This window comes from Aethalodelphis obliquidens, unplaced genomic scaffold, assembly GCF_003676395.1.
Source record: "Aethalodelphis obliquidens isolate GAN/ISIS:26980383/991018 unplaced genomic scaffold, ASM367639v1 scaffold33, whole genome shotgun sequence".
In the NCBI taxonomy this organism is placed as follows: domain Eukaryota; kingdom Metazoa; phylum Chordata; class Mammalia; order Artiodactyla; family Delphinidae; genus Aethalodelphis; species Aethalodelphis obliquidens.
In genome coordinates this window covers 17,213,591-17,229,749 of record NW_020837977.1, presented here as the reverse complement: position 1 = coordinate 17,229,749, position 16,159 = coordinate 17,213,591, and the positions used below count along the sequence as shown (strand labels likewise).

At 41.5% G+C, this 16,159-nt stretch overlaps 1 protein-coding gene across 1 annotated transcript in view; it reads left to right on the top strand.

The window, feature by feature from the left end:
- The window catches only part of TGS1 (trimethylguanosine synthase 1), a 37,087-nt gene extending 23,966 nt beyond the window's left edge, over nt 1-13,121 (top strand). The window contains exon 13 of the mRNA XM_027128075.1: nt 11,169-13,121. Coding sequence (XP_026983876.1) covers nt 11,169-11,291 — 123 coding nt within the window. The 3' untranslated portion in view covers nt 11,292-13,121. The remainder of the gene's footprint in view (nt 1-11,168) is intronic.
- The last annotated feature ends 3,038 nt before the right edge of the window (nt 13,122-16,159 follow it).

Genomic DNA, 16,159 nt, shown 5'->3' with positions numbered 1-16,159 from the left:
TCTGCTTTGTGCGAAGCATTCTACTGAAAACCTTTTGTCTTTGATATTTCAATTTACTCCGGTGCTGCTGGGCGCCGGTTTCTCCTTTTTCTCCCGTTTGGTACTTGAGAGCCAGCTCTGTCACTGAGCTTTGTTCATGCTTTGTTCTGGAGACATTATCTCCATTATCTGTTCAACTATGTTCTCACCATCTTTTTTCCTTTTTCGGGACATCTGTTACGTGGATCTTAGTCTCCCATAACTGTATTTTCTGGTGTTTTGTCTCCTTTTTCCTTCTGGGAGATTACCTCAGTCTGGTCTTCATTGCTCACATATATAAATTCTCTCTATCCCATCTATTGTGTTTTTTATATTCTTTACACCTAATGTTTCTGCATTGTGTTCTGTTTTCTTCTTTTGCACTCGAATATTTTTATTATTGTAAGAAGTTTACATCATGAATCTTTTTTATCCTTTCTGCGTTTGATATAATTTCTAGGCCTGTTTGCTTTTCTTCCATGAAGTACTCGTGGTCCTCAGATGTCTTGTTTTAGTGCCTATTGGCTATTCTCGAGTAATGCAGAAGGAGAAAGGCCAGGCCAGAATCCAGTGAGTGTCAGACCTCGCTGCCCTTTAGAATCATTGGGCATTTGTAAAAAACTGACTCTCCGAGCCCCATCCCCGAAATCGATCTAACCAGTTTCTTAAGCTTCCTGGGTCATTCTGATGTGCATCCTGGGTTGCGAACCGCCATCTAAGGCTGTGTGGACCCCAGTGGCCACCTGCAGGGGTGGCGGTGGGTGAGCTCTGGGGTTGCTAACCCGCCAGCTCAGGACTGCAGTTGGGGAGGAGGCTGGGCAAAAGCAGCGATTGAAGGCTGTACTCCTTCACCACAGAGTGTCCGGCATCAGCCCGAGGATGTCTGGAGAGCAGGGTGGGAGGGGGCAGCTGCCAGGGCCGGGTCCCCACCTGCTTCTCGCAGCTTCTCACGTCAGAGCTTCTCTTCAGCCACCCTCGCTTTCCAGCTATAGCTCTGCAGGCGCGGCACAGACGCTGTTGAGCTGAGGCCAGGGCGATGGGCGGGGAAGAGCGAGAGCAGAATTTCACGTTCCTTGTGTTCCTTCCTCCTGTTTTCTCTCTCTCTCTCTCTCTCTCTCTCTCTCTCTCTCTCTCTCTCGCCACCCCAGGTCTCTCCATAGGTTTCTTTTGTTTGGTGGTTTCCCTCTGTTGTGTCTCCAGACCTGTCTTACAAGAGCCAGCAGGCGCGCTAGTTCAGCACCTTCTCCGGATTACAAGCTAGTGATAGCGCAGCCTTCTCCTAAGCAAGGCAGAGATTAAAACCCTGGCTTTCTGCCGGATGACTTCAGGAAAGGCCCGGGATGATACATACAGCGGATAAACCAGACTTTAAGCTAAAGCAGACTTGGCTGGAGGAGTGGAGGAGAAGGTGTGGCCAGAACATCAGTGACGCGGAAGTGGGAGTATGTGGCTAATGTTCCGGTGATGGGCTGGAAAAAGAGGCGCAGAGAGTCAGACCCGAGTTTCGTCTCAGCCCTGCCACTTGTTGGTGGTGGTTTTGAAGAACAAATGAAATAAGGGATAAAGCATTTTTCACAGTGCGTCTAGCCCATAAACCCTCAAAAAGTCGTGTGTCTGTTACTTAGAAGATCCTGTCATAAAGTTATCGTGGAAAGAATGTAAACATTACTAAGATTCTGAAGAGGACCAATAGGTAAAGATGTCATGCTTTCTCTAGAGGAGAGAATAGACAGCTTTGATATTTGTAAAATGGGGGCTTCCCTGGCGGTCCGCTGGTTAGGGCTCTGCGCTTCCAATGCAGGGGGCGCGGGTTCGATCCCTGGTCAGGGAGCTAAGGTCCCGCAAGCTGTGCGGCACGGCCCCCACAAAAAAAAATGTGTTTTTTTTTTGTAAAATGACAGGATTTAATTTATAAACACACATCCCAGATTATAGATTTTTTTTCTCTTCCTCCTCTCAGAAAGCAGTAATACTTGTATTGGATGTACTCTTATTTTAATGTGTTACACTTTCCCGTCTTTGGTTCATCTGCTTAGTCTTTGGAACACTGGGTCTCTCTCAGATCTGGCTGCAAATTAAATCACCTGAGCGGCTTTTTTGTTTTTTTAATTGTGGTAAAATATACATGACAAAATTTACTGTAAGTCATTTTTTTTTTTTTTGCGGTACGCGGGCCTCTCACTGTTGCGGCCTCTCCCGCTGCGGAGCACAGGCTCCGGACGCGCAGGCTCAGTGGCCATGGCTCACGGGCCCAGCCGCTCCGCGGCATGTGGGATCTTCCCGGACCAGGGCACGAACCCGCGTCCCCTGCATCGGCAGGCGGACTCTCAACCACTGCGCCACCAGGGAAGCCCTACCGTAAGTCATTTTTAAGCACACAGTCCATGGTGTTAAATACATTCATGTTGTTGTACAGCCATCACCACCGTCCGTCTCAGGACCTTTTCATCTGCTGAAACTGCAACTCTGCACCCATTGTACTCTAACTGCCCATCCCTCCACTACCTGCCCCTGACACCCACCATTCTACTCTGAGTCTATAAATTTGACTACTCATGCATACCTCATACTTACATAGCTCATGTGTGTGGAATCGTACAATATCTGTCCTTTTGTGTCTGGCTTACTTCACTCAGTGTAATGTCCTTAAGGTTCATCCATGTTATAACACGTGTCAGAATTTCCTTTATTTTTAAGGCTAAGTAGCATTCTGTTGTCAGCGTACACTGCATTTCGTTTAGCCATTCATCCGTCCACGGACGTTTAGGGTCCATGGTCCACCTTTTGACTGTGGATAAGGCTGCTGTGAACGTGGGTGTAGAGATACCTAGTCAAGTCCCTGCACTCAGTTCACTTGGTTATAGATTCAGAAGTGGAATTGCTGGATCACATGGTAATTCTAGTTTTAGGTTTTTGAGGAATCACCTTACTGTTCTCCACAGCAGCTGAACGATTTTACATTCCCACCAGCAGTTCCCAAGAGTTCTGATTTCTCCACAATCTCAGTAACATTTGTTACTTTCTGTTTGTTGTTGTTGTTCGGTAATAGCCATCCTAATGGGCGTGAAGTGGTATCTCATTGTGCTTTTGACTTGCATTTTCCTAAGGACAAGTGATGTTGACCATCTTTTCATGTGCGTATCTTCTGAGTATTAATCCATTATCGGCTATATGCTTCACCAGTATTTTCTCTCATCCCATGGGTTGCCTCTTTAGTTTTTTTTTGGCCACGCCGAGCAGCTTGTGGGATCTTAGTTCCCCGACCAGGGATCGAACCCCGACCCTCGGCAGTGAAAGTGCGGAGTCCTAACCACTGGACCGCCAGGGAACTCCCTCTTTACTCCCTTAATAGTGCTCTCTGCTGCACGAAAGTTTTTAATTTTGATGAAGTTCAGCTTATCTGATTTTTTTGTGTGTTGCCTGTGCTTTTGATGTCATATCCAAGAAATTATTGCCAAATGCAATGTCTTGAAGATTTTCCCCTGTGTTTTCTTCTAAGAGTTTTACAGTCACAGCTGAGTAGCTTTTTTAAACTACTGAGACTCAGGTCTACTGAGAAAGGTTGTCTCTAATTTATTTTCTGGGATGAGACCCAAGCATAATCTTTTAAAACCCCCCATGTGATTGTCATGTGCTGCCAGAGCTGAGATTCTCTGGGTTAAAAGAAAAGGAAATAGAATTAACGAGTCTGAGCCCCTGCTCTGAGTTAGCAGGGGCTGCTCTTAGATCTTGCTGCCTGTTGTCTACCCATGAGCCATTGCATCTAAACATTAGGTCTCTCAAATACTTTGTGCTGTTACAAGACAAAAGAAAAAGCTCTATCCCCTTGCTTTTTGCATTTTTATATCAAATTGAATGTTAAACCTAATATCTGCTACTCGTGTGACTCAGATCTGCGTTCTAGATTCCCAGATAAGGCTGAGCCTATTCCATCATTCTCTTTTTCTCGTATGTAAATATTATGCATCAAGAAAAGAAAAAAAATTTTAAAAGAAAAAAGATATCATGCATCCTAACTAGTCTCATGAAAGGCTAGATGATCCTTATATTAAACATTAGATGGGCATATTTGGGTACTTGATTGACAATAGGAAATTCACTATTTTTTGCGAAAGTTCAAGCGAGCACATTTTTTTCTAGTTAAATTAACACTTGCCCAAGGAGCAAGTTAACTTTTTCCCTTCGTTTTGGTTTACTTCACACCCCCGCCAGAATTCTGGTTGGTAGTGCATTCACATTTTCTACCTCTAGAGGGAGTAACGACACTAGAGAATAATACAAGTCAAAAAGAAAACTGAAGGTTTCAAGCACATTATATTGGTAGTGAATTTAGATCAAATTACAGTGGGAGATCACCTTTTCTTTTTGTAATAAAATGAAGACAACCTATCCATATGTAGGATTTTTTAAATGAGAGAAGAGGCGGTGCTCCAAGATTTAGAAAGAGCAGAGGAGCAGAGGAGCGTTTAGAAGATCACAGCCACCTGAACTGACAAATGGGTTGTTGGGTTCTAAAAGTTTATGAATCTCTGCTGTTTGAGACTCAGCCTACATTCTTCTCATAGAAATGCCTATAGAGAACAGTTAAGTTCCCATCCAGGGAGATCTGTACTCTGGATAACATTTATGTTTAGGGTAGTTAAGCTGACTGTGGAGTCAATACAAATATAAGTTATCTTATAATCTTTCCATATAAGTAACAAGTCTCATTGTTTTCAGGATCTAGTAAAATATTTTTCCAGGTCACCTTTTTCCTCAGTCTCTTATTCCCTTCCTCTGTTTGGGGTTCATTCCAGGACATGTGTCCCTTGTTATGCAGACTCTCACTGTCAAACTCAGGCTCTTTGGAGGCAAGGTATATCTCACTCATTGAAATCACTGTAGATGGAGTGCGGGATTATTGTATATTTTCTGCTTGACGCCTGTATCTTGCTGTGTTTTCCTTCATTTCTTTCCTTTGACAGCCATAGATTTGCAGCCGGTACTAGCTTTGGGTTTACCATGCTTTCCAAACATGAGAATCTTCTCTTTTAAGTGGTAAATGTATACAATGTGGATAGAGGTTTGAGCAGAGTAGAATGCATAGTCTCCCCAAAGAAGCCACACGGCAACGATTGTCAGACACCGTGTTTGTATGAAAGCCCTGCGGGTGGAACGTCTAACAGGAGGTGTCCTGTCTCCCAGACAGACCTGGGAACAGAGAGAGGAGTGGCTCCTGGTCAGTTTGTTATAGTGCCTCCTAATCCTTGTTTTTTTTTGTTTTTTGTTTTTTTCATCCTTATCTTTGTTTGATTTCGTAACTCTTAAAATGTGATGACTCAGAAAAGTGAGAGCCTTTGTACTTTTCAAGTCAAGTTAATTTAAGTTACTTTTCCTTATAACTTGTTCATACCAGTACAGAGGGCAGGGCAACACTCAGCATCATCCCTAAGGGCTGTGTTGAGAAAATTAACCAGGGCCTTCCTGGCACCTGTCTAGTAGGCATGCTCCACCCTTCCATGACTTCCCCGATACGCTTCATAACAGGCCAGACCGCACCTATTTCATTGCCTGATAGAGCAGGAAAATATTTACAAATTAACCCAACACTGTAGGTAAAACTTATCCTGCGATTATTTAAGTTGTATCTTTAAGTGTAGAAATTGACATTAGATTTAATCCAGAGACATTTCTAGTCAGCAGAATTCTTGAGGCTCCCATCAGAGCCACCACACAGTGTCTAGGAAGTGTCACAGTCATCGCACTTCTAATGGTTTATTTTGTGAGATAGGGAGGGAGGACTTATTTATAGGGAACATTTCTAAAACTTACCATATAAAAGAGTACAATTAGATGCATTTGAATAGTTAAAACTATTTATAGTTATGGAAACTATTAGGTAATTTTGTTATTTGGGGAAACACTTTAAATATAACAAAATTCGGTTCATTAGCATTTTTAGTGTTTGATTTTTGGCTGAATACAATAAAAGTTTACCACTAATTTCTTTGCAAATATTAGTTCTAAGCTATTATAGCAATCTGCTTATTCAATAAAAGGAAAATTGGGGCCTGACTAGTTTCTAAATATTAAGCTTGATAAGAAATTGGGTCAAATTGCTCTAAATGAAATTTCCATAGTAGAAATCTGGTCTGATGGCAGCACGTTCATGTAGCCAAAACTATATCCATATGGAAAATGTGATAAAATCACCCCAACAGTTGGAGGTCCCTTAAACTCCAGGTGTGGACCCCAGAAGCAGGAGACAACAGAAAGAGGGCTGAGAGCTAGACTGCGCTTCTGGTACATGTGGGAGTAGTAACTCTGAAACTGCTTTCCCTGAAAATGCCCAGCCTTTAAAACTCAGGGCACTCATCCTACAGAATTACATTCATCCTGCAAAGGACTGTCCCCTGCATTTAGATGCAACATAGGAGCGTTGTCACAGTGGCACGCGTACTTAGAGTTTGCAGCGTGCCCTGCGCGTTCCACTGGATCCTCGTGACAGCTCTGCAGCGAGCAAGCCAGGTCGTCGGCCTGCCCGCACTGATGCGTGAACGAGGCACGTGAGGCATTTGCTGGTCTTTCTCGTGGCGCAGTTAGTGCCTTCGTGTCTCCTGCTGACAAGGTCCTCGTTACCAGTCACAGAGTTGGCCACCATGAGAGCGGGAGCCGTGGACAGAAGTTGAGGTGACAAGAGAAGCGAAGGGCATCAGAATTTTTGCGGAATCGGTTGTTTCACTCCTGACTGGTGAGACGGACAACAGGGGGCCAACACTTCACCTCAGAATGAGAGCTTGCTGCCGACCTTTATCTGCCACGGGCATCCTCTTCTCTCTTCCAGCCACCGGCACCCAGGTTTCTAGACCAGCTCTGTTCTTAGTGAAATTCACTGCTGAATCCTATGTTGCAATTCAGGATACAGCTGTTCAGCTTGTAACGTTTATCAGCCAGCCTTTCCCTTGGAAAGTTTGCCGCTGGACAGTCAGAGCAGTATTATTCATTCTTGTACGGCATGTACATTCTGTTTCTTGGCGGGGGGGGGGGGGGCCTGTGAAGCTGGCCTCCTAAGGCTAATTGAGAAGGTTCAAATGCTTCTGAACCTAAGCTTATATTTCCTTCCCTCCTCCGGATAAGTTTTTCAATAAAGGATGCCACACGCAGAGCTGTATACAAGTCCTGTGCTGTTAACCAGGGGCTTCCTTGTTCTCTAGTCTGTTGTGCTTTAGAGAACTTGTTGAATGTAAGAACAGTCTTCTTGTTTCCAGTACCTGTTCTGGTAACGGGTGAGGGACGAAGCTTAGTGAACTCTAGTTATTATATCCTTCTCCTGAGAGGTGCATGTAGGTGAGCTTTTGATGCCCAGGAGAGTTTTTTTGACATGCCACCAGTGTGCTCCTGTTGACAGTGATGGCTTTTCAAAATCTTATTTGTCTTAATCAACAAATAAATATTTGAAGGAAGAGAGAAACAGAGAGGAAATAATGTCTGTGAGAACCTGAGGTAGCATTCGAATAAAAAATAAGATTTATTCACTTAAGCATAGAAATCTCCCTTCTATTTACCATGTGCAGAGATATGGAACTAATTTCAATAAATATGCATAAGTTTGAGTATTGCCTGGTTTTCCATTGATAAAAAAATACTTTTATTTCCCAGAGAACTGTTCATCAGAAATATTTTTGCCCAACCTCTATTTTTGTGAAGTTATTAGTTGGATGTAACAAAAGAAACTTAAGGACAAAAGGGAATTGTGGGTGAGACACTTGTCTGTTAGACATTAGGTTTCTTTTTTTTTAATTAATGTTTATTGGAGTAGAGTTGATTTACAATGTTGTGTTAGTTTCAGGTGTACAGCAAAGGGAATCATATACATATATCCACTCTTCTTTAGATTCTTTTCCCATACAGGTCATTACAGAGTGAGCACTGAGTAGAGTTCCCTGTACTATACAGCAGTCATTAGGTTTCTAGTCAGAGCCAATATTTCAGATGCTTTTTGCTTATGTCACTGTAATTGACAGAGATCTATAGGCCCCATAAAAAGTACTCTTCCTATTCACTTGGTGTAATTTGCTTCTAAGCAAGATTTTACATGTTGCAGAAATAATCACTTCTCCAGTGTAGTAATAGGACATTTTTTTCAGTGTTCTAATTGGTCTGTATCTTTCTTATAATAAAGTATTTATTATATATTTTTCCATGAGGATCCAGTTTAGAAATTATTTTCTCTAATTCAGTTACCATATATTTTTACTTTAAATCAGTTTGCTTTTTTTAAAAAGTGCAATTTTGAATCTTTATTGAACTCTTAAATCTTCTACACGGTACCTTTTATTTCACTAGTTATCACCTGTATTGTGACCTTTACCCATTTCTCTTTTCCCCGTCCCCAAAGAACAGACTTATTGCCTGACATGAAATCTAGTTGATGAGAGTTCATTCCTTAGTTCTAGTTCCAGCCCAAGCAAACTGTGATTTCTTTTGGTACATCTAGTATATTTAAGTACAATAGCAAAAATGTAGCGTGTCGTCCAGAGTTGCTGGCTTCCCTCCCTCCTTCCTCTTCCTCTCCCTCTCCTTCTCCTTTCCCCTTTCCTCTCTCTCTCTCTCTCTCTCTCTCTCTCTCAATTTATTAAACTTTAAGAAAGGGGAAGAAACCAGATGACATTTTGTCAGTTAAACCTGCTAGTGAAAAATAAAGAGAGCTGGAAATTGATGGCATTAAGTTTGCTTGAAACAAAATATTTAATGGCTTGAACTACATAATTTTTAGTCTTTCAACTCTAGAATTCTAACCTTGAAAATATATGTACTTGTGAAAATATTAGGAAAACGCAAAAAGGCTAAGGTTAGAAATTATTTTTAATTAGAACACTTGAAGTAACATATTAAGTTTGTTGTTTTTTTTAAGTTTCTTTCTAAACACTAGATAGGCATTTTCAATACTTGTTTTAATTGTCCATCATCTGAGTCTCCCAGCTAGAATGTACGATCCAGGAAGGCAACATTCTTTGGGTTTTTTTGTTGTTTTTGTTTTGTTTCGTTTTGTTTTGCTACACTCCACTGCCTAGAACCAAAACCCTTAAGCTATTTATTCAGTAGTTGTTGAATAAGATATTTTATTTTATATAATAATTTATAAATAACTATTTTATAATAGACCTCAAAAACTCCCACGTAAGACGTCTTCATTCCTTTTTCTATCCAAAGCACCCAAGTCCAGGCAACCCTACCTTCTCAGAGATTTGTTTTACTGTAATTCTATTTATGGCTTACAGGGTGCTCTTTTTACAGAGATGGGTAGTATTCCTGCTTTTTAGGTGTAGGAAGCCAAACCTGTCTTAATGGCTTTCTATACTGATGAGCAAATTATTGGTAGAACTGGTATGTAACTTTGCCTCTGATTGCTTTTTTCTGCCCTCCCTGTCCTGGCAGATTTTCGCTGCTGCTTCAGCTCTGCTGTGCTTCTCTTCACCCGACCTCTTCTCTCCTCCTTTCCTTCCTCTTCCTCTCTCCTTCCCTAACGCCACCCCCAGAGAAAACTTCTGCTTGCCAGTCTCACTTTCTTTAAATAAATCACTACTTAAAGGAATGGGAGAAATACTGCACTTAAGTTATATCTTAACTCATAGAAAAATTACTGTGAAACAATTATATTTTAAATATACTAGTCAAAACGCCTTTTATTGGTTAAAGACAGATTCTTCATTTTGCCCTTCCTTGTGAAAAATCAGACTGACATAAAGATATCAAAATAGAAAATAAAACACTTCTTCCTAAGAATTGCTGCTCTAGTTCTACTTGAATAATTATATGCCTCATTAGTAAACAGTGGGGTGTATGTGAGCTTCTCATCCTTGTAACAGATACTGTGTTTCACTTCTGCTGTCATCTGTTCCTATTGGTGAAAACACAGCTGTCTCTTTTGCATCTCTTTGTGGGCCGGGTTGAAATTGACATTGTTACTGCCTTAGTGGGACAGCCTCTTTTTTTTTTCTTTTAGTGTGTAGTATAGAATGAGCTTTGCTTCCCCTGTTTCTGTATCTGTGACGTTTTTCTAAGAGGAAGTTGAAATGCTTTAAAATACATACTCATTGGTGATGTGCAATAAATCTTACCTTCCACTCGATGCTGGTGGAGCATGTGTAATACCACCGAGATTAGATCTCTCACCTCCAAACCAAACTAGACCAACACCACCTCTCTTTGCAAAATACGCAGCTACAGTTTTGGCTGTTACAGTGACATAATTACAGAGGTGGTGTCTCTGTCATTGGTGCCGGTCCCTGGTACCTGGGGAGCCCTCTCTCCAACACCCCGTGTCTTCAGTTCTCTGAGTCCCCGGGCTTCCATGCGTTCCCTTCCACTTCATCCTCACTGCTGCCCTGGCAAACTGGTCTCTGGTGATGTAATCATGGGCAAGGAGGGAGTATATTTGCTAGTAACAGACCTGAGAGGTTGGATGAAGAAATGTTGGACCAGAACAAAACTTTTCTGTCTAAGAACTTCGGGCAAAGCATTGCTAATTTGAAGCATCCTTTTGAGGTTAAGTCTGTGGGGGTGGAGAGGGACGGTGCTTTCAGCTTCCAAATAACCGTGTTAGTCGCCGTCTACGGTAGACCTCAAAAAGAATGATGTATTTAACCACAATAAAAACGGGGGAGTGGGAGACTTAGAACTACACACACACACAAAAGAGCAACAGGCGGAGGAGGTGCTACAAGCTGGGAGAACAGCACCAGAACCCGCCTAGAGAAGTAAAAGGTGGAGGTGGTGGAGGCTGGAGCTCCCATGAAAGTCGGGCGGGGTCTGTCTTGCTCTCTGATGTATTCCATTTTAATAAATAAACCTGGTATTTGGGAACGATATGTTGATTTTCTGTTCCTCTAAGTTCTGTCACTTCTGGCACTGGAGAGATTAGGTCTTATACAATGACATAGCACTGTGGTCATACCCATAATGTCAAAAGTGTCTGAAACGAGTATTTCTGCCACCAAGTACTGCATTAATACCCACCTGGACAGTAACAGTGAACGTTTGGGATGCCTCCTTGTTTGAAAGACTTAAATAAAAAGCCAGAGCTGTATTATTTGATAAAGCATCTGAAGGAAAGATTTCTTTTGAAACCATGCTTATGTATGTGTGACTTTCTTCTGTTCCCTTTTTAGGTGGCGTCCTTGGCTGGGCCTGGAGGGCAAGTGGAAATAGAACAAAACTTTCTTAATAATAGATTGAAGACAATCACTGCTTATTTTGGGAAACTGATCCGCAGATCAGCCTCTGAATCATAAGTGAGGTGACGAAAAGATCATAGCGGTCAGAACACCATTCACTTGGAATTTCTTCTCTGTATTCACTGATACTTTGTACCCATAGTCAAATGGGTATTTGTACCCCAATACACTTTTTCCCCACGTTGATGCAGTACCATCCGGAATTTACTTTTAAACATCCATTTATTTTATAAAGTTAGTGTTTCTTAAGTTTCTATTGAAAAAAATGTGAAATATATTTTGTAATATAGAAGTTTACATTCTTTTTCTATTAAAATGGCAGTGAAAGGAAGAAGCATATGTGTTGCATAACTGTTCATCCAAAAGGTGTGTTCAGTCATTTTTAAAGTAGGTCAGAATTCAGGGACAGGGGACTCTTTCGCCACAGGGGATCTGGGATCTTTATCTTGTAATAATATGGGCATATTAAGCATGGTTTTGGCTGGGATAGAGCTGGTGGATTGAAATAAACTGGAAATTTTCCAGTAAGTATTAGAAAAAAATAACTGTTAAATAAAAAACAACTTTGTTGGAGAATGGAGCAGTGCTAACTTTAGTCTCTTGAAACTTTATAAAGTTTACCTGATTGCCCTGCAATACCGCAGCAATTGAACTGATCATTAAGGATGGAAGTAATTTCTTATTATTTAATTTGCAACATCAAAATCTGTCGATGTTCTAGGTTTTTATACTTTTTCATCAGGTAGGATTAGTGTCTAACCCGTAAACTTGTCACCACTTTTTAAATAATGGCAGTGTTGGTCATTAACAGCTCTATACGTGGCCCTCAGCACTAGAATATGCTCACTTAGCCCCTTGGGGTGGGAGATGGAAGGGTAAAAGCAGATTTCCAAAATCACCAATTATTTTTTAGTTTTTGTCATTTAACTTTCATGCATATGCTTTTTTCCACAATACATTTTCTTGTATATTGTTAACATTAAAACTAATTTGTCTTCCTGAACATATGTGACCGTGTATAAGTAGAACAGGAAGCCTAACCAAGGTTAAAATATTCCTGCCCTCTAATGGCACAGATATAGCTGACTTGTAAAATGACTCATTTACAGATTAGTAGTGCTCAAAAGAACTTTATCTACTAAGCAACCCCCGTGTCCAAATAAAATCTTCCCGAGAAGCCAAATCCTGTTCTAGTCCAACTCGGTTTTATTTTCTTGTTAAATTATAAAACTTTTTAAAGACATTTTTATAAAAGTGAATATGTATTCCAACAGTTTAAATACAAAGTGAACACAGCACCCTCACCTTACCATCCGCCCCTGCCTTGAGCCCTTCCTCTCCATCCCCATCTCCCACACTTGCACTCCTTTTCCCAAAGGCAACCGCTATTGACACTTTGGTGTATATCCTTTAAGACACTTCTCTGCAGTATAAGCTTGTGCATACACAGTGGGATGGGGTGGGATTGGATTATATTATTTTGGCATTTGAGCTTTGTTTTTAATTTAATGTCTTACAAATTTTTCCACATCAATACGTATACATCTTCTAACAATCACATAATATAAATCTATGAGAATTTCTTTAACCGTTACCCAACTCTGAACACTTACATTGTTCCCAGTTTTTGCAATTGCAGATAGTACTATGGTGTATATTTTTAAGTAGAGTAGATTCCTAGAAGTGGAGTTTTCAAGTCAAAGTTCATGCTTATTTTTTTCTTTAATGTATCATGTCAGGTTGTCCTCCAAAAATGTATATTCTCACTAGCTATGCATGAAAGGGGCCGGTTTTCCCCACAGCCTCAAAAACATATCATTATTTTCTCACTTCTTACTGTTACCAATCTGAACAAACAATAAACTTATTTTAATTTGCATGTCCTTATTACGAGTAAGGTGTGAGCAATTTTTCATATATTACCCAAATTGCACGTGTTAGGCATCTCATGTTGTCACCAAATGAATAGCTAACTGCTACATCATTTTCTATCAAGTGAACTAACACTTCTCCATTAATTTGTTTTATGTCTTTCAATAAAACTTCATCATTTTAATTGTATAAATCTTACATTTTTTTGCCAAGTTTGTTGCTTGGTATTTCACACCTTTTGTTTGATTTTGAATGGGGTCTTTTTTGTTGTTACATTTTCTAACAGGTGTATTGTATGTATGTAACAGTGCTTTTAATTTCTTCCTTGCATGCAGTCACCTTACAGAACTCTTTTTAATGGTTCTAATAGCTTTTCAGTTACTTCACTTTGATCTTCTAAATAGGCAGTCCCGACATCTGCCTGAGTCGTTCTCTTTGCCAACGTGTATACCTCTTCATTCTTATTCTCTTCCTATTGCATTGGTTAGGACGCCAGGAATGTTATGATAATGGCATTTTTTTACTTGCTTTTTATCTTACAATGAAAGATTAGAAGCATTTCTTTTAAATGTTATTGCAGCTTGCATTAAAATTAAAGATGCTGCTTTTCTTTCCTAGAGTTTTTTGGTCATATTTAATCTAATAAAGTACTAAATTACTTTTGAAATTTCCAGTTATTCAACCATATCTGCATTTTATCTTTAAATCCTGCTCTATCATAATGTATTATTTTAGTTCACTACTGGATTTCACTTGAAGAGTTTACTTTGTTTTGTCTTGTTTATGTTTGTTTTTTGTGCACCTTGCTTGGTTTTGGTGTCAGAGTTAGACTATTCAGGCAGAATGCTCTGGAAAGGGTTTTATTTTTTGTGTGTGCTAAATAACATGAATCTTTTCATTCGGGTTTTTAAAAAATGTCTTGATAAGTTTTTTTTTTTAACTTATAATTCCCTGGAAAACATCCATTTACTTAGATGTTGGTTCATGGTTTATTGATATAAAGTTAGTACATTTTCTCATATTTGCTTTCATTCCTTTTTTTTTTTTCATGTTTATTTGGTTGCATCGGGTCTCAGTTGTGGCAGGCGGGCTCCTTAGTTGCATTGCTTTCATTCTTTAACTTTTCATTTTTTAGTAATTACTGTCATAAAAAGGTTGAAAAACTAGCCCAAAAAATTTTCATACACTGTTTACTCTTCTTCCCAAATGTGAATATCTTATCTCAGACTCTTCATAAATGGACCCAGACAATTCTGGAGGAAATAGCAGAGGGATCTAAGGCAACATGAAATGCTCCCGTAGCCCTAGGGGTTAGGTCACATCCTAACCAGCCAGAGGCAAGACTTTAGCCCGGCCAATGCTTCCCAACCTGCAGACAGTTGTCTGCTACCATGATGCTGCTGCCACATCTGTGTCAGTATGTGCTGTTAGTTCTTTATTAACTCAGCTAATTTTTTAAAACAAAATTTATTTGAAAAAGAATTTCAAATACCGCCATAAATGAAAGATCACCATGCCTTTATGTATTAATATTTTCAAAGTTCATCCACTTACTTTCTAAATGCTACGTACCTGAGAAGCAGTGGAATGGATCGTGAGCGTAAGGACGACGAAGAGCCATTCCGTCCCTCAGGGAGCTGGCAAGTGTGACGTGGCCTGCTTGCTGTGCCGTGAAAGGCCGCCCTCTGGACAGCAGGGGGACACACAGGAGTTTTCCAGGTTAACCAGTTGGGACAAGACATTCCAAGAAAGGAAACAGCATCTAGAAGGCGCGAAGGCAAAAGAATGACGAGTATGTTTAGGCTTCGGCGAATGTCAGACTCCTGGAGAAGCTGCTGAAGAGTCAGCCAGCGTCCTGTGCCGAGCGAGGGCGCGCCGGCTGCTCTCCGAAAACAGCGCGGGCCTCGATTCTTGACACGCTGGGTACCAGCGACCGCAGCTTCCGAGCAGTGATGCATGTAAACGGCCTCTCAAGGAGCGGCAGCAACTGGAATGGTGCATGAAAACAACTAAGTTTCTATCGGCGGCAGAGCACAGGCACTGCCAGAAGCGTGCTGTTGTGCGACGTTTGCCGTGCGCGTTCGCAGGCCGCCTGAGTGCGCTCCGTGGTCCCGGGGAGGAGGCTTCTCCCACAGTCAGTGATGTGCACCCGGGCCGTGAGTGAGGGCCGCGGGGAGAGGCAGACCTGAGAGGTGTAGGAAGCAGAGCCCGCAGGGCGTCACCGCTCACTCGCTCCTCCCGATGGGCGCTCAGCTCCCAGAGTCCCTGTAAGACACAACCGTCTTTTTTCTGCCCCAGAGAAGTGGGTTAATTCCCCAGCTTTGAATGGGGAAGGCGTTCTGTGACCAAGCAAGGTGCCTAGTGGAAATGCTGGAGAATATCGGTGGGAATCATCTAGACCCACACTGTGGATAGATACATGCTCAGTAGAAATATACGAGCCACAAGTGTAACTGTAAACTTTCTAGCAGCCACGTTGAGAAGAAGAAACAAAAGGGGGGTGGGGTGGATTGGGAGATTGGGGTTGACATACACGCACCACTATGTGTAAAATAGATAACTAATGAGAACCTGCTGTAGAGCACAGGGAGCTTTACGCAGTGTCTGTAATGACCTCAATGGGGAGGAAATCCAGGGAAGAGGGGATATATGTATACATATAGCTGATTCACTTTGCTGCACAGTAGGAACGGACACAACATTATAAAGCGATTATACTCCAGGGCTTCCCCAGTGGCGCGGTGGTTAAGAATCCGCCTGCCAATGCAGGGGATGCGGGTTCGAGCCCTGGTCCGGGAAGATCCCACATGCCGTGGAGCAACTAAGCCCGTGCGCCACAACTACTGAAGCCCGCACGCCTGGAGCCCGTGCTCCGCAACAAGAGAAGCCGCCGCAATGAGAAGCCCACACACCGCAACCAAGAGTAGCCCGCGCTGGCCGCAACTAGAGAAAGCCCGTGCGCAGCAACGAAGACCCAACACAGCCAAAAATAAATTAATTTTTTTAAAAGCAATTATACACCAAAAAAACCTAGATTACAAATTCCTCAAAAA